This window comes from Lissotriton vulgaris, chromosome 10 (genome assembly GCF_964263255.1).
Source record: "Lissotriton vulgaris chromosome 10, aLisVul1.2, whole genome shotgun sequence".
In the NCBI taxonomy this organism is placed as follows: domain Eukaryota; kingdom Metazoa; phylum Chordata; class Amphibia; order Caudata; family Salamandridae; genus Lissotriton; species Lissotriton vulgaris.
In genome coordinates this window covers 952,430,107-952,448,893 of record NC_141698.1, presented here as the reverse complement: position 1 = coordinate 952,448,893, position 18,787 = coordinate 952,430,107, and the positions used below count along the sequence as shown (strand labels likewise).

Here is an 18,787-nt window from a genome sequence, read left to right as displayed (position 1 = left end):
TCTCCATAGGCCTCCCTGTAATTGCTCATCTTACCTGCTGTATTGGACCTACAAGTAGTCCTGCCTGAGCACTGCTGTATTGCAAGGGCGAATGGCCATGTTCATGCTGAGAATCTGCAGAACCAGACTCTTCGCGCTACAGTGAAGACCAACAATTCTGGATATGCACTTCATGGGTCAATAGTGACGGCCTGTGGTGACCGCCAACACAAAGCTCCAGCAATGACAGTCTGTGATGCCCAACCAGCTCTTCACTCAACAATATCCATTAATACAATGGGGTAACCCAAATGGTCCTGGACCTCGGGTATCGTACAGTATTATTAAACAAGGGTCCGTGGACTATTTCTTATAAATACCACAATTAGTCAGTACTTAGTCACCAATTAAACATTTCTTGAGTATGAAAATCTACTCCAAGTCAATGAATGCACCAATACAGAGAAAGCAACAGCATACATATAAATCAAGGGCAATTTATTCATTAATTGCCTCTGAATAAAAATGTAATTGACTGACAATACATAAGAGTCATAGTGGTTGCCCTCAAGAGGATCGTGCAAAAATAGAAAAGGGTGAACTGAATAGTGTTGGGTGATGAAAAGAAGAAAAGAAATTCCAAGAATTAGTGACATAAAAATATTCATAAGCACTTTATACAAGACAGTGCGGATCCGCAATTATCCGTCCTGTTCAACCTGGCCATAAATACAAATTATTCAATAATGTTCATAGTTTTCCAATAGAAGCACATATATGTGTCATAAATGATGTTGCACATGAATATAAAGCGGAAACATGTGGGTCCAGGTTCAATATCAAGGGCGTCGACGTTTCGGCTCGACTTAGGGCCTAAGGGTGAATTATGCCTGGGCCATGCGAGTCTTCATCAGGACTATAAAACAACAGGCAACCAAACCTTTATTGATGACCCCTCAAGGAGGAGGTGGTACATATATTATGCTTCCATGTTCCAATCAATGGTATTGCCTCCTTGCCTCCATCATGGTGATAATGCCCATGGGATTTGATCGGCTAGAAGTCCTCAGTCCTCTCTAGTGGATAATGTTATCCCTGTTTTAGTTAATAGCGTAGATTGCGGGGCTTCTCTCATCAAAAAATGATGGTGTTCTGAGTGTAATGAAGCGGTGGTCCTATCAATGTCAGGCCACGTGCTCGATAACCTTCTAGTCAGTAAGCTGGGTTTCTGAAAGTTCGTACCTGTTCACATCAGGGATAACATTATCCACTAGAGAGGACCTAGGACCTCTAGCCGATCAAATCACATAGTCCACGGACCCTTGTTTAATAATACTTCACACAACAATGGCGATAATCCATGTGGCCCAGCCTGCTCTTCATGCTACAGTGACAATCCTCCACTGTGCTCTACCTGCTCTTCAGGCCCTCCTCCACATGAACACAACTCTTTGTGCAGGACTTTGAGACTGTACCATTTTTTAGCTAGACTAACCTAGCCGTGTATCCTGCCCTAGGTCCATCGCAGTCTGCCTGAACTTGTGACATTCCCACTGTCTAGTAAAACCAGAGGACCACGAGTGGCACTTTGTGCTTTTAGGCTCCACCACTCCTTAAAACTGCTCGATTACGTTACACATTTCCTCTAAGTTAAGCGTTAATTCTCTGTGCCAAGCCACTGGAGGGTTCAGCACAGCTTAATTTAGTGACTGCTATGGTTCATCCTGACAACTACTTTAAAGAAATTGATAGCACAGCAGAGACTCCATCTTACGAATGGGTGAATCACATTCAAAACAACCAATGAGGTAAGGTTGGAACTCAGTAGACAAATTAAAGAAATAGGAGATGATATTCATTTGTTTGAAAAAGAAGGTTTCATTGAATAGTAAGGCTCGGAAAAGAAGGTGCCAGTAAATAGCAGGGCTCAGGAGACTTGATAAAAAATCTGACTTCACTAATAAATTGGATTTTGATGAAACATTAGAAATACTGTTGAGAAGGTTCATGTAGATTGTCCCAGACGAGAGTTTGCAGAGTTATGACTGTATTCTAAACTTTACAGTGAAAATAGCTTTTGGAGGCGAATCACTGTAGGTACATACCAATATTAAATTCTTGATTGTACCACTTGAAAATACCTGCCATCCTACGCTGGGAGCTACAAGGCTCACTTAGAGATGACTTATTTATTATCTAACAGTAGGATTTTTTCCTGTCAAAAAGGGTAGTTTTGGCGGGTTTTCCTGCAGGTTTGAATGCTGCAGGAGTCGGACATAAAACCTTTGTCAGAGTTGTAGATGGCACAACATGTATTTCCTTCAACATATACTACGGTCTTACTGGTACGTTAAGTGCTCCAGTTAGGCAACAGCCAATATGATCATGCTTTAGCAGTCAGACTACATGCACTAGGGCTTGGACAGCAGTGCCCCAGTGTGCAGAGTTAAAAAACGAGCAGCATCAGTGCACAAAAAAGGGGGTGAGCACACAAAAGAGGCTCTTTTTTTGACAGATGCTCAGTTTTACCTTTTGGGTACAATATCCTTAGAAATATCACAAACATTTTATCCTATCTTCTTAACCCTTCTTACTTGGTGAACAAACTCTTCAGCAAGAAGCAGAAAACCATTGTGTCAAAGCATGCCTAGGTCAAAAAGAACAAGAATTGAGGCTGCCCCTCATCAGTAAAGTGGAGTGTATCAACCCTAAAACCCAAAGGGACTGTCTTTGTTCTATAAAAAAGTTTCAATACAGGCTGCACTGTTAAGAGGAGATAATGAGAATAAACAAAGCTCTACAGTTGTGGGATAATATCCTATTTGACTAATTTGGGGGCATATTTACAAGGAAACAAAAAACGGAGATAAAATGATTGCCCTATTTACAAGAGGGTGCTAACATGCATAATTGCATGTTAGCACTCTTTTTCCCTACGCCTCCCTTTGCATCTCTAATGAGATGCAAAGTGGATGTCACTGGTCGTATCCCAGATGGACTACCTTGAAACTATTGCTGATGTTCACTACACAATATTTACAAGGCAGCCCACAGGATTTTAGCACACGTTAGATTTTCGCCAAAATCTAACGTCTGCTAAAATCCTGATTTACCTAAGCTTGACATAGGTTGTGGATCATGATGATATGACCACAGGGTCGTATCAGCAAGGTTATCGCCGCTTTGCAGGGAAAATCGCTGCAAAACCAGCGATGTTCCCTGCAAAACTGCGATTTCCCTGCTATCTCTGGAATTTTTCTGGCCCTGGAGAAACACGTTGTTAATAACGTGCTACCAGGGCAATAAATTCCAGAGATAGACGTCGTTAAATAATAAAGCGCTAAGGGAACTTTGCGTTATTCATCCTCGTCCGTTGTTAATATGCCCCTTGGTAACTACAGGTAGAGTGGTAATGGGCCACGAGTTTGATAGCTCACAGATGGGGAGGTTGGCTTGCTTGAGAAGTGGTGTAATTAGATCTTCTTCCAGGCTACTAGGAACAAAAGACTATTTTACAGAAAAGGTCATAAAGTGATATCCAAACAAACGAGCATGCTGTTTCACTAGCCATGCCAATGCATTGTCTCTGGGAGAATCAATGGATTTGTGATTAGGCAAAGAAGTAGATATAGGCGCCTCATGGATTATGAGGACTAAGGGCCATATGTATGAAAGTTACATTTTACGATTCTCAAATAGCGATTTTTAGGGAATCGCTATTTGAGAATCACGAAATGCTATGTATGTAGGATTCGCAAATAATTTTGTGAATCCTACATATTCCTTAATTGCGAATCGCAAATTGCAATTCGTAATTAAGGAATACCTCCCCATTCATTCCTTTTGGCCTCTAGGCCCATAGGAATGAATGGGAAGACATTCTCAATTTGCGATTCTCAATTAGAGAATCGCAAATTGAGAATGCAATTTCAAGGGTGCCAGGGTGTCAAAAGGACACCCTCTTGCACCCCTGAAATGTGCATGAGTGCCCATATGGCACATATACATGCCCTAAGGGCATGTATGTGTGCCACATGGCACCTTGAAAAATGCAAAAAAGTGCATTTTTCAAAGAAATCGCAAATTCCTTATGGCCAAATTGCACTTTTTCTGGGTCTCATACATTGCATTTAAGGAATCGCAAATTGCGATTCCTTAAATGCAATCGCAAAATAGGAAATCGTAAATCTGCGATTTCGTATTTTGCGAGGCTGTTTTGCTTACATACATACCACTTAGCAATTTTGCGATCGCAAATGCCGAAATTCGGCGAATTTCGGCATTTGTGATCGCAAAATTGCCTTCATACATATGGCCCGAAAGTTCTAGATCCTGCTGTTTTGACTTAAAATATCCACAGTTACACATAAATTTGGATGCAGTATTTGTTTTGTAGTCCAAATGAAGCAAATTCTAGGTTATTTATTCGGCTCCTTACCTAAACTGCACTTCACAATCAATTACAAATACATACTTTGAGTAAATCCTTCTTGCATTATCACCCCCATTATTCTGCGGCTTGTTATTACTGATTTTTTTATTCTGCGCACTGGGATACTGCTGTCCGGCCTTCAGTGTTTGTGCTCTGACCCCAAAACATGTTAGCATTGATTAATACCCAGTTGGTATCTTTAACTTTCCAGTAAGGCCATAGCATATGCTGGAAGAAACATATCCATGGCTTGGAAGCTTAAACACCTGGGGCCTTATTTATGAAGGACTTGCGCCACCGGTGCGTCACTTTTTCCCATGTTAAAAGTTACGCACCGGTGGCGCAAGTCCTTCATAAATAAGGCCCCTGGGGCCTTATTTATGAAGGACTTGCGCCACTGGTGCGTCACTTTTTCCCATGTTAAAAGTGACGCACCGGCGGCGCAAGGCCTTCATAAATAAGGCCCCTGGAAACTCTGTGCCATACAAAAGGCTGACATGTATCAGGCCTAAATGTGTAGCCTGACTCATGCAGCTTTTAAACCTACAGGCAAACCTTTCAACATAACAATTTTTGAGCAAAACGATGCCTACTTTTAAAAATCATGTAAGCTACTTTTTAGTAAGCCTAGTACCCCCCAAAGAAGGGTGAATAGTATTTAACAGTGAAACATGTAAAGAATTTTACCGTTGATGTGTTCTTAACAGCAATTAGCCTCACGCTATTTTCAGTGTATAGGTGTGTAGCTTTTTCTATTAGAAAAACTAAATTTATTTGTAACATGGGTTTGGGATAATACTGATGTAATATTTATAACAATCCAATTAAATTGTATAAGTATACTTCTAGAAGGTTAGACTTTAGGAACTTCATTAACTTGAAACTGACCGGGGTGAAGCCTTCCCATTCATAGTTAAGTGTAAAGTGAGACCAGTGGAAGAGTAGTCCACTGATCCCAAGGTCAACTGTAACCAGCCTGACCCAATCGAGGGGGACTGGGAGCTGGCGGCAGAACAAATTTGGCAGGGTTGAGAACGGGGCTGTTCATTTCCTTACACACAGTACTGGGTAGGTAATCAGCCTCATCCAGGATCAGAAAGCTTCTGTCATCTTGATTGTCTATGAGAATGGTGCACTGTGGGATAATTCATAGCAAGGCAAGCAAGGTATGCTGCAGTTTACTAGGGAGTTACCAGGAGTCGCCCCCGCCCAATAGCTAGTGATCTGAACAAAAGTGGCATCATATTCACAACTTCAGCAAAAGTATGTGAGTTGCCTATTATAAGCAGCCCACAATAGGTTAGTCCTCATGGACATTGCAGGTTCACACTTGAACTGGATTGATAACAAGAACACTAAATAAAACTAGCTATGGAAAAACCAATATGTCTGACCTCATTATATGATATAATCCAGACATATTAGCTATGCTATTGCTTGTTATTGTAGCAGGATCATCAATAACAGGACATGCTGTGGACGGTGCACTGTTGTATATAAGCATATAACACACCTAGCAACACAGTGAAACACTACAAATGGACACCACACCAGTTTAGAAAAATAAACAACGATTATCTAAACCAAACAAGATCAGAATGACAAAACTCCAAACTACAGAACTCAAAATATCACTTTTTAAGTGTTTAATCAATTCTGTCAATGCAACTATATGGGTGCGGTGATTTTACAGAAAGTACCTTTGATGCATATAAATCCATGTTGAAAAGCCGTGGTGAAGGAGAGGTGCATTGCGAAACGCAAGGATGCGTCGGTTCTTGAATCCCTGAGGAAGTGATGTGTCAGTTCTGCTGTGCACATGAGAATTGTTGCTTTAATTCAAGACTGTGTGGATAAGCAACACATGGAAACCAGAAGTTAGTTCGGGCCTGCGGGGGATGCGGTTGAAAACAGGTGCAATGTATGGAAAACCAGACATGGTGCTGTTTCAATTCTTCAATCCGCAGATGGGTGATGCAACGATTATTTCAGCTGCTCTCAGGGCCTGCGCCAAAATCAGAGCCGGGGTCTCGGATGTCGGAGACTCAGTACTAGCTGTGATGGGTCCTTCAGCCATGGACAGGCATTGCACCAGTTCCTTCAGCTGCATGGCAGTGGTTCGTGGAAAGGTTTGCCGGACGTTGGTGCAGCTGAAGACTGTAAGCAGCAAGGCAACCTCCAAGGGCCCAGAACTGGAATTGGCACCACAAACTAGGTCAGAACTCCTAGCAGTGGAGTTCAGGAATGCTGCAGTTGAAATATTTGATGGCCCTGAGACTTCCAAGAGGAGGCGAGCACACACAAGCACTTGGAGAAGCTTGGAACAGTACATTTCAGAAAGCAAAAGTCAAGTTCTAACATCTGCCCACAGACAGAAGCAGCAACTGCAGGCCAACCCAGCAAAGCAACACACACCAAAGCGACAGTACTCCTCCTGACAGCTCTTTAGCTCTTCTACTTGGCAGAGTCCTCGGTCCAGAAGTGTTCTAAAAATGTGGGTTTACGGGTCTAATACTTATGCTCCTTTTGGCGTTTGAAGTAGGCATTCTTCAAAGGAGTGCATACATTCTTGTTCTGCCTGTTAGTTGCTCCAGAAACACTCTAGGGTGGTTGGAGACAGCATTGTGAAAGGCCAGGCACAAACCTATTCAGGTGAAGGTGACAGCGCCTCCCACTACTTTAGCTCAGGAAGACCTATAGGCCTGTTGATGGGTCATCAGAACTTGCAGGGCACACCTAAACTCCCTTTGTGTGACCGTCTAAAATGAATGCACAAACGGCCCTGTCAGCCTAAACGGTCTGCCTGTGGAATGAGCATCTAGAGACACAGAATGGCAAAGCAGGAAAATGTCCTCTTTCTAAAAGTGCCGTTTTCAAATACAGAATTTAAAAACTAACTTCACTAAAATATGTATTTTTTAAATTCTGAGCTCAGGGAGCCCAAACTCCGAATCCCTAACTCTTCCCAATTGAAAATTAGACTTGTACTAGGCAGAGCCTATGATAGACTATAGGAGAGACAGCCCTTGTAATGGTGAAAAATGTGAAACAGGTCAGGACATGTCCTACCAGTCACATACATTGCAGCCTGACCATGGTGCTACCTTGGGTCTACCTTAGGGGTGCCTAGCATGTAATAAAAGGGAATATTTGGGCCTGGCAAGTTGTGCACTTGCCAGGCCAACATGTCAGTTTAAAACTGCACTCACAGGCACTGCAATAGCAGTTCAGGGTCATGTGGGTGGAACAACCAGTGCAGCAGGCACACTAGTAGAATTTGATTTACAGGCCCTAGGCACACACAGTGCACGTTACTAGGTACTTACCGATAAATTAAATATGCCAATCATGGATAAGAAATCATAATCACAATCTACACAGGGAGCACTTGCACATTAGCTATGATCTGCAGTGGTAAAGTGCCTAGAGTACAAAAAACAGCAAAAATGTAGTCCAGCACACAGTCAAAAGTACAGAAGGCAGAGGCAGAAAATACAAGGCAGACCGTGCATCAGATGCCAGGTCCAACTTACTGCAACTGTCTTTGTATAGAATCTTCATTTATCCTTCTGATACATGTGTGATGGTGCTATCTCCAGCCAGCCAGGTTTCTACCATATTCTGCCATACATTTCAGAGAGGCTGGGGCTACTGGAGGTTAAATCTTATACCCTTTTCATTTGCACATCTGGGGGCTTTATCAGGATAAACGAGGATTTTGATTAATTTGCATACAATCAATGAGATTTTTCTATTTAATTTTAAGCACTTTTTGAGCTTCATTCTATGAAATAAAACAAAACAAGACTGTTTTCCCAGTGCAAGACAAATCTCTGCTTTACTGGCCATTCAAATTTGCTTATCACCTGCATGAAAGATGTCTAGAGACTGTCACGGAAATAAATATCAAGTGAACATTTTCATTTTATCATAAGTTTTATTTTTTATGGTTACAGTTGTCTTTTCACCCCAGCATAGATGTACAGACATCTCATTGGGGGTTGTGAGAATTGTGCTCTGGAACAAGTGGAAGGGTAGGTCACTCTGAATACCAACATTCTGAAAATTAAAGAACTACTTTCAAACAATCATCAGCTCCAGGTAGAAATGCAGCTAAAAATGTAAACATCGGCAAAATGATGCAGCATGACTTCGTACTCTGATTTTTAGGGACAACATCAGAAAGATGCTCCCTGTCCATCTGAACAGCGTCTTCCTCTAAGTCAAGCTTGGTTATGCAACACTTTACCATGATGCCCCTCCCCCCTCCCAAAATAAAGTTTGCTTAGAAAGTTTGTGTACGATTTGACTGCTTGACATGACTACTTCACTTAAGGTTGGCCCCACTCAAACCAGCTCAGCCTGGACTGGTCACCAGAAACATTACAGCAGGGGTCCTTAAACTAGGGAAGTGTCTCCCTATAAACGCCTTAAATGATCCCAGGTGGGAGAGCAAGGCTTTTGCCAGAAGAAGCATCATGCTAATAACAGTGTTTTGTTGCAAACTGAAAAATATTAATGGCAGTCAATCACTCTGTAATGGGCCATCACTAACATCTTTGGTCATTTATATATGGCTGGGAGTATGTGACAAAAGTGAAGGGCATTGAAATATTCCTCAACACCCCCCCTCCACCATTACTGTCATTCATGCTGTGGAAACGATTGCCCATTAGCAAGGCCTCAATAACGAGAATAGTATGTTTGGCAACTATGGGCTTCGATTGGAAGGGCTTCAAATCCGATTTATTTGGTTTCACCTAAACCGATCCGGTGCCCTTGATTCCGACCGACTCGTTCCCAATTCTGAACGACCAAGTACATGCCTGTAAACCCTTAGCACTCACTGAATCAGTTCCAGAAGGCATAAGAGCCTTCCATAGCCTTAACATACAGCTCTATGGAGTTGGTTTTCCAAGCAAGCATGTACGATGAAAAATTCGGACAGCCTTTATGGTTCGTTTTGCCTGGATCGAAAAGGCTGCTGGGATCAGTCTTTGCGGGCCCATTGCAGGCCCACCTTCACCCGGGGCCCTACGAATCGTGCCCATGGGGGTACCCATGGGGCCCCCCTTTCAGGCCTTTCACAGTCTGACAGGCCCCACGGGGTGCATGATGATCCCCAACCACCCATTTTGTCAATGGGAGCCTGTGCTCGTGTTCGGCACAGAGGTTCCCATTGAAGTCAATAAGAGTCCAACCGAATTGTATCCAGATGCATTCAAATGCATCGTACTTGTTTGGTCGGACTCCCCTGAAATGAGTCGTATGGAAAGCATTGCAGACATGAGTCGTTCGGTTTGCTTTCCGAACAAGATCAGAATTGGGTCCTAGGTATTTGATTGCATTTTTAGGTCGATCATTCGAGACCCCTTGTATATACTTTAGTATATACTTATAAGTGTATGTACTTTGTGGGTTCTGGAGATCAGCCCTAGGACTTGTCTGCTTCTGCTTAGGGACTTTTTTTCTGTTCAACTGCCTCTATTTAACTGTCTTGATAGAAAACGACCAGTCGAGGTCAGTAAAATACCAGAATTGCTTTCTGCTGAGGGACTTTGTTTTTTTTTAATTTTTCAGGCAACTGCCTCTATTTAACTTTCTTGATAGAAAACGATATGCAGAGGTCAGTAAACTACCAGAATTACTTTAGCATTCTCTAGATTCGAGTCCATAGAAAATGTCTTCCATGAGCACCCGTGGACAGTAATCATTTTTTGAAATCTTGCCTTTTCAGTGATATGACCACCGAAGGCCCTGATTTTATATTAAAAACAGAGCTGAGGACTATACCATTTCCCGCTGAAAGGCAATTTTACTCTCTGTGTGTTCCCATAACTGGCGTGTTGTGCAGTTTGGTGCATACTTTCCCTTCGTGTTAAAGAACAGTAGATGTTTCAGCACCCAGGCTAATGTGCTGCATAGCTAAATACATATAAGGTCCCAAAGGCGAGGCCGATTGCATTGCAAATGCTTGTTAAAAGGGGTTACACAACTTAACTGCAATGTTTAAATAAGTCTTGACATATTTAAACATTTACAATTTAAGATAATGAATGTGAAATAATCTGGGGTGGGGGCACAATGATTGTTTTTTTATACATAGGGGACGCAGCCTTAAAAAGTTTGAAGACCACTGCACTACAGGAACCCTATTAGTAGCAATAGGTACAATATTCACAGTAGCCAATACTCAAGCACAATACCACATTAGGCCCATGATACGAATAAAAAGCGTGAAAGGATCAAAACTGAAAAACCACTCAAGTCCCATTTCAGCCCCATCCAATCCTGCCGATTCACTGTCTGATTGGCTACTTTATTTGATTTTAAAACTAGTCCAGAGTAATTTATCATGTCCTCAGAGTTACTCTCCAACAGATTCGACGGTAACTGAAGAAAAAAGTATGCAGTAAAGCAGACCAAGGCAGTCGAGTTATCCGTTGTTCAGTGTACATTGACTATCCTTCAAATGACAAAAACGAAACGGGGAAAAAATAATAACAATTATTGCAGCCGACCAAAAAGTGATAGACAACCCTGTAAGCTTTGCCTGAAGGGGCGTATCCTTAACAATGGCTGAAAAAGATTAAACCAAAGCACCATTTCCTTGTGTTGTATGTTGTGTAGAGTGGACATCAGATTTTCTATAGCAAACTCTGAGAATGTGAGGGTCAGGAGGAACCAGTGTCTTCACTTTGTATTTGCCTAAAATAAGAATTTAAGGCACGTCAGGCATTTTACTAATGTATAATGGCTATGCCTGTAACTGCATGCTATATAGTTATGGGGGCATGCAAATGCAATTTTATGTTCTACAATAAATTTACTTGATCTTGCAAAATATCATTATCATTCAACAACAACATCGACGCTGAATATGAAAAGATTAAATCGCATTCAGACAAGGATAATACACAGTGTGAAACATTTTATGCGCTTCAGAAACAGTCACTGGGGTTTGAGAAAGTACAGCAAGAATGGAGATCACAAAAGGCTAAATTGCATGGTATAAAAACGGAGTAGAACATTATTCTATAATAGAAATAGTCGCAAACCTGGCGATTAGAGTTTTGGGTAAATATTCCATTGATGTTTATAGCAGATGTTTTAGGACTTTTTTAGAAATCCTGTGATTGTTGTTGGAAAGAAATTGTTGTATGTAACAGAGAGAGGCATCACTTGCGTAATTCTATGTAGCGTACTCAAGTGGATTTACCCAAAAATTCACGAGATTCTGCAGAATTACCGAGAAGAGTCTTTCTGCATTTTGCGTTATTTTCTTAGTGCAAAAATGTCCACTTGCATCAAAAATGGACATGAGGATTCATTTCGCACTAAGAAACAGCACTCAATCCAACAGAACATGACTTGCAAGCAGTCACTCGCACTTGCTAAATGGCACTTAGGTAACAAAAAATCCTCAATTTACTTCTAGCATTAGGCGCTTGCTTCTTAGCACAAAATGCACCTTTGCAACCAAAATGGACATGAGCTTGCATTTTGCACTATGAAAATAGCTCTAATGCAACAGAACACAACAGCAGCGCTTTCAGCTGCCCATGTTCGCCAAGTGTGGTCTAGCAGTTGGATTTTTACCTCAAATTAGTCTTAATTTCACAAGCGGGCCTACTCAAGTAATTATCAATATCTCTGCACCAAAGAGTAACGGGAAATTACCAAAAATTACTCTGGCATAATTGAAATTCCAAACACAAGAAGATGATCAACAGAGCACTGAAACTTTTCAGACACTCACCCCCAGTCACAGGTCTGGGTTGAATCCATTATCGTTCTTTAATCACTTTGCCCCCCCAGTTCAGACCAAGCCATATGCAAATCAGTCTTTAACCCTATTTCTCATTGGAACAATCCAACCTAAACTGCCAAGCCTGGTCTTCCCTAGCCCTGAAACAAGCATCCAGGGGCCAGTTCAGGGTAACACCCCTCAACAGCTAGGCTAGCTTGAATCCAGTGGCAAAGTGAGCAAGGGATCCACATCTGGGCATTCCCTGACAACTGAGTGTGAATAAAGCAAACCCAAGGAGATGTTCAACAGGGCACTGAAACTTTTCAGACACCCACCCCAATCACAGATCTGGGTTGAATCCATCTTTGTTCTTTAGCTCACTTCGCCACCCCAGTTCAGACCGAGCTATGTGCAATTCAGTTTTGACCCTGTTCCTCGTGAGAACAGTCCAGCCCGTACTACCAAGCCAGGTCTTCTCTGGACCGGAAACAAGCATCCTGGGACCGGCTTTAGGGTAACATCCCGCTTTACCCAGACTACCTTGAATCCATTGGCTAAATGAGAAGGGGACCTACGTAATTGAAACACCAGCCAGGCCTAATATGTATCTTTAGGTACGGGGACAATTTTGAGCCTAAGGTTGAGCATAATTTCACGTTTTTACTCTTAGACAAACTTGTTTCTTTCCACAATACTGTTCTCACTGCTGGGCACTTAGGGTGCCCTTCGCAGCAGCATTTGATTTCCTGCTTGTGTGTCCTGGCACAGTATCCAAAGGTTTGGGTTCCAAGTTTTATTTGTCAATTTCTGTGATCCCATTTGATGCTGCAGCAGAGCTTCTCAACCTCCCTGCTCCTCATGCTTTTGAAATGCCCCCTTCCTCAGTGCAGCAGGTGCTTTATCTAGGATATGCTGCTTGTACATTGTCACTACCCCTCTGGACGATGTTGGCAAAGTCTTGCCTACACTGAGTGCTGCGGTTTACGATGTGCCCGTGCATTCTTCCTTCATAGTTTTTCATTAGTGTGCACTCTCTCTGCGCTGCTGATTGTTGTGAATCAGTGACCTGCTCTATGAAATGCATTAATTTGCTTCAATTGCATTTTAAGCTGTTAATTGCTATGCTTTGTGTGATGCTGTTAGTGCATTCACCTGTGTGATATTCTCTCAGTGCCATATCCTTTAGTGGTACAAGGTTGTGGGCCAGAGACCTCCATCACTGGTGACGCTTTGACTCTCTGATAGTTGCAAAGCAGAACATTGTTTCTCCGGCTCCTTCCCATGAACATCCCAAAGTATCAAGCTTGGCTTTCCTGATAAAGAGAGCAAAAATGCCAAAGTAGTGAGTCCAGCTGTATACTAGGCCGGGAGGAATAGGAGATCTTTTGGTCCCTTATAGCCCTTCCAGAAATGTACGCTCTGCCGAGAAGTCTCTGCTACGAGCGCCTCGCATTCGTAGAGCTAAGTGGGGGGGCAGAGCTTTCTCGAGTCTTGCGCCTAAATGGTGGAACACCCTACCGGATGAAATTAAGTCCCTGCCTACTATGCAAGCCTTCAGAAAGGCTTTGAAGACTCGTCTTTTTGCCAAAGCCTACTTGTAGTTTTTGTCTCTACCTTTTTTCCGAGGACTTTTGTCTGTTAGGCGCCTTGATGCCTTCGGGTTTTAGTTGCGCATTATAAATTGCTTTTCATTCATTCATTCATACTATCAATAGGCAAAATGCTGCAGAAAAGATTAACAGGGTGGCGGTCGCATCCTAATTGCACCGGATGGACCGCCGCTGCCCCTGCGGACGGTCCCTCCACCTCGGGGGTGGCGGACGGACCTGTCCGCCATCCTAATGAGGCCCTTAGTACGTAATCCATCATCTGCTGCATAAACTGTAGATTTTAACAAAACGTATTCTGATTTATAGCTCAAACGGTTCAAACGCTACTAAAAGCACAGCTACACGTGTTGCAGTACAGTTAAAGGTTCTTGGCCAGGCTTGACTGGTAACCTTTCTTAATGCTATAGTCGGGTGTTGAGGTGCAACCAATTGCCATCATAAAATGAATCGCATTAGTCGGCATAGTTTGTCGTTTTTGCCCCATACCTTACTCAACCCTGCTACATAAATTGGCCCTTCCATGACGCATAATTCCAGTGGCCCTGCACATAGGTGGATATCTCCACTTTAGAGAACCACACATTCACAAGAGACACATATAGCAGATATTCTGTACAAAAAACCTATTAGCTAACTGTATACCACACTTTTTTTAATGGCGACTGTGCGAGTTGAATTACCATTTGCCCAGTATTGCAGTAACCGTACATTTTCAAAGACACGACTGGCTAAACGTGTGATGTCTTTCATTTTGGGCCACTGCAAAACAGAAAGCTAACATTACCGGACACATCTATTTATACGGCTTTGAAGCTCTCCCCAAAACTTAAAAGAAGGGGAAGAGAAATAGTGCTAATCGAGGTGCCTTTCAAGAAGACCATTTACTGTCTCAAACTCAGGAACTCCATCTTAGCTTTGATGGGGCAAACCAACAAGAAGTATAAGTCCCCTCACCATCAAAGCGAAAATTTAGACGAGTGGCAAATCAAATTAATTCGTCAACACAATAATGGTGAAACTTCAGCGGATAGTGATCCGCATGATTTGAAGCTTAAAGCGCCCAACCACCATCCTCTGCAAACAAAAAAAAGAAAATACATGAATGAATGCACACATTAGTCGATATAGACGCATACTGGTACTACCATAAACAATTATTGCTAAAAGAGGTAACACCTGGCTCCTTGATGTTCCTTTTGATAATTTACAAACAATTCATTTAGAATGACTGTGGTCATTTTTTTTAATTTCTATTTCATGCCACTATTGATATTTTGGTGGAATAACTAGCAACGAAGATACTGGAAATAGCTGGATTTAAAGACCACTAAGCCTTTCGCAAGTTTTGGGGAAAAAGAAAAACGAAAAAACAACATGTGATCTTATATATGATTTTAGCTTAGTTTTGTTTCTCAGTATCATAATAAAGCACTCCCAGATAGAAGCAGTTCAGTTCTTCATTGAAAACCTGAACTAAATGCTGCAGCAGTACACGGGCTTCAAAACAGACACCAGGCCTGCTATGGCATCAGGAGAGATGCCAGATGCCCAGCGAAACATTCAAAGAAAGCTGCTGGGTGCACTGACTACTGACGTCACAGTCCAGCTGCAGCTTCAGAAGAGACAGCAGGCACTCTCGAGTTTCCGAGAGCATCCGGAGAAGGATGATGGGAAGCAAGAGACAAGAGTGCCTGGGGAGAGTCTAAACCCCTCCTCCCCCCAGATATGCTGGCTGGTTAAACCAGAGCTCAGCGCCTGCATTAGGAAAAGTGGCAAGCCCTCTGGGTGCAGAAAAAGCACCTGTGAGAAGAACGAGGAACCGCAGGGCACAGTGGACCTGTGAAAGATGCAAAAGAAGCCAACTGATGTTCCTAATGTGTTACCTGCTGCAAGGTGGCAACAGGGAGCAGACGCCTGCAAGTAATATGTTAAAAAGGAAAAGAATAAGGTTTCAGAGTTAATACTTGACCTGAACACCAACTGACAATACAGGGAAAAAAATGTAGAAATCTATGAAATGGCAAAAACTGGTACCAAAAGGTGATAGGCAGACCAGCGAACCAGTGTTTGAATGGAATGGTGTGTTATATAGGTGTGTTATTTGTGTTTTTTGTTTGTTTTGTTATAGCGATATGTCTTGCAAGACACAGAAAGAGGTCCATAACACAAGGAAAAAAACATGTCATTTTTCAGATTTGTGTGAATAACATATTTTCATGATGTTCCCATCCTATGATACAGAATGCAACAGGATCAATACATTATTTTTTTAAATGCCGAGTGTATTTGAAAACACTAATTGAAAATATAATGTGTAAAGTTTGCAGAAAGTGGCAGAATCTGAAATGAAACAATATTGAGCAGTTCGCTTGGCAAATAGTCTGAGTTTGGCTCTTACCACTGTAAAGGTTACAATCATAAAACGACAGGTCATCTATTCCTATGTCTCCAGTGAAGTCGTCACCAACTATGCCTTTCACCAGGATCTGAGAAGAAATGCAACACAAAGAATTACGAACAGTTGCTGGAAGGTTTCTATGTATTTCACACTATTTTCTACTTAAATTTTAAAAAACGTTAACAAAATTTTTCAAGTACAAACACAACACAATAATTTGGAATGTGTAGACTAGGATGGTGCATGAAAACGGCTATTTTCCCAAGAACACCCACATTTTTGGGGGGGACTGAAGCTGCTGGTCTTTTGACTGCGCACCAGGACTCTACCTACCAGGCCACACTGCATGATGTCTGACCCCTAAATATGTCAAAATTGTCTACACTAATAATTGCCATACTTACCATACCTAGAAGTCCATAGGGTAGAAAGTGTAAATTAAATGTCATTAATAGACTGTGGTGTGAGAAGTTGGCCTGGCATATACTGTCCACTATTCTAGAGTGCACCCTGCACCAGTCCAAACGACCCTTATTGATGGTAGGTTTAAAGACAACCTATATAGAAAGCTATCCTAGTTATGTTATGTTATGTTACGAGTTTGTTGAAGCGCGACAGCTGCCCCAGCAACCGGGCGTCCCGGCGCTGAGAAACCATAGCATAACCTACTGAAGGGGGGTCAGGGTTTAAGGCAGTGGGAACAAGTGAGTTTTTATTGCCTTGCGGAAAGCTGGTAGATTGTCAAGGCAGCGGATGTTCGGGGGAAGGGAATTCCAGAGTTTTGCTCCTATAGCTCTGAAGGAGCGACCCCCGACACAGCAGAGTTTTGTGCGGGGAACCACTACAAGATGTTGACCTAGGGAGCGCAGATTGCGCTGGGGGGTGTAGGGTGTTAGGAGCGGGCGGAGGAGTTCGGGGCCATCGGTTTTGAGGATTTTAAAGGCAGTGGTAAGTGCCTTAAATTGGATTCGTGCTTCCACTGGGAGCCAGTGGAGTCTTCGTATGGTGGCTCTAGCAGAGCATCTCCTTGGAAGGCCAACTATAGCTCTGGCCGCAGAATTCTGAATACGTTGAAGCCTCGTTGTCTCTGCTTTGTTAGCGCCTAACAGTAGAACGCTAGCATAATCCAGCCGGGAGAGGATGATGGATTGGACTATGAGCTGATGTGTTTTGGGATCGAAGAACCCAAGGATGGGATTGAGGTTTCTTAGTAAGAACACACGTAGCTGCTACTCTTTTGGTGTGAGTTTGGTAGCTCAGCGAGGAGTCCAGCCAGACTCCCAGATTTTTTACCAAGGATTTAGGGGGAGGAATGGGGCCTAGCAATGAAGGCCACCATAGGTCGTTCCAACAACTGGTGTTCTTGCCAAGGAGCAGCACCTCGGTTTTCCCTGCATTGAGTTGTAAGCAGTTACCTGTCATCCAATGGGCGACTGCAGCCAGTCCATCCCTGAATCTCTTGGCAGAGGTTGAGGGGGCCTCAGTGAGGGTGATTACCAGCTGTGTGTCGTCGGCGTACGACACCAGCGTGAGGTCCCATTCTCTGGCCACTGCCGCGAGGGGCTGTACATACAGGTTAAAAAGGGATGGACTGAGAGCCGAACCATGCGGGACTCCTTGGCCGATAGTGTGAGATTGGGAGGTGAACGGGGGTGCTGAGACACGGAAGGATCTGCCCGTCAGGAATGAGCGGAACCAATCGAGGGCCAGGTCACTGATCCCTATATCTTCCAGGCGACCCAGCAGATGTTATGGGAGACCGTGTCAAAGGCTGCGCTGAGATCTAGTAATATCAGCGCAGCACTTTGACCGGCATCTAGTACCTTCCGGAGATGTTCGGTGGTGGATAGAAGGGCGGACTAAGTACTATGCCCTGGCCGGAACCCGTGTTGGGAGGGGTCCAAGATATTATTTTGGGCCGTGTGGTTTGAAAGTACTTTGTTGGCATGGGCCTCTGCTAGTTTGGACACCCAGGGAAGCAGTGAGATGGGCCTGTAGTTCTCCGGTTTTGTGGGGTCCTGGGTCGGCTTTTTGATAATGGGGGTAACCCAAGTCTGTTTCCAGCAGGTAGGAACAATTGCCGAGGAGAAGGAGAGGTTGAGGAGTGTGGCCAAGGATGGAAGAAAGTAGTCCAGGGCCTCTAGAAATTGCGCCGGTCTCATGGGATCTGAAGGGGCGCCTGATTTCACCTTTCTACAGAGTTTGGCTAGATCCCCATGGGAAATTACAGGCATACATGTAAGTCTGGTGCCTTTAAGAGAAGAGTTGGAGGAATTAGTGCGGTCAGGACGATTCTGTGGGAAGGTGTTATAAATTTTCCTCACCTTTTCGATAAAAAAGGTGGCGAGTTCCTCACACTGCTGCGTGGAAGAAATGCAAGAGACAGGATTACCACAATTTTGCAGTTTTTTAACCAGTTTAAAAATGGTTTTCGTAGGGTTGGGGCTGTTGTCGATTTCCTTAGCGTGAAAGGATGCGCGAGCCGCGCGTATAGCTTTATGATATGATTTTAGTTTGGACAGGTAGAGAGCTTTGTCCATGTCCGTATAGTCCTTTCTCCAGTTACGTTCTGCTACCTTGCAATCCTTTCTAAGAAGTTTCAGAATATCATCATACCA

General features: G+C 43.1%; 1 protein-coding gene across 1 annotated transcript in view; it reads right to left on the bottom strand.

Moving 5' to 3' along the window:
* The window catches only part of MALRD1 (MAM and LDL receptor class A domain containing 1), a 2,333,045-nt gene that overhangs the window by 1,528,286 nt on the left and 785,972 nt on the right, over window positions 1–18,787 (bottom strand). The window contains exon 14 of the mRNA XM_086939858.1: window positions 16,170–16,257. Coding sequence (XP_086795984.1) covers window positions 16,170–16,257 — 88 coding nt within the window. The remainder of the gene's footprint in view (window positions 1–16,169; window positions 16,258–18,787) is intronic.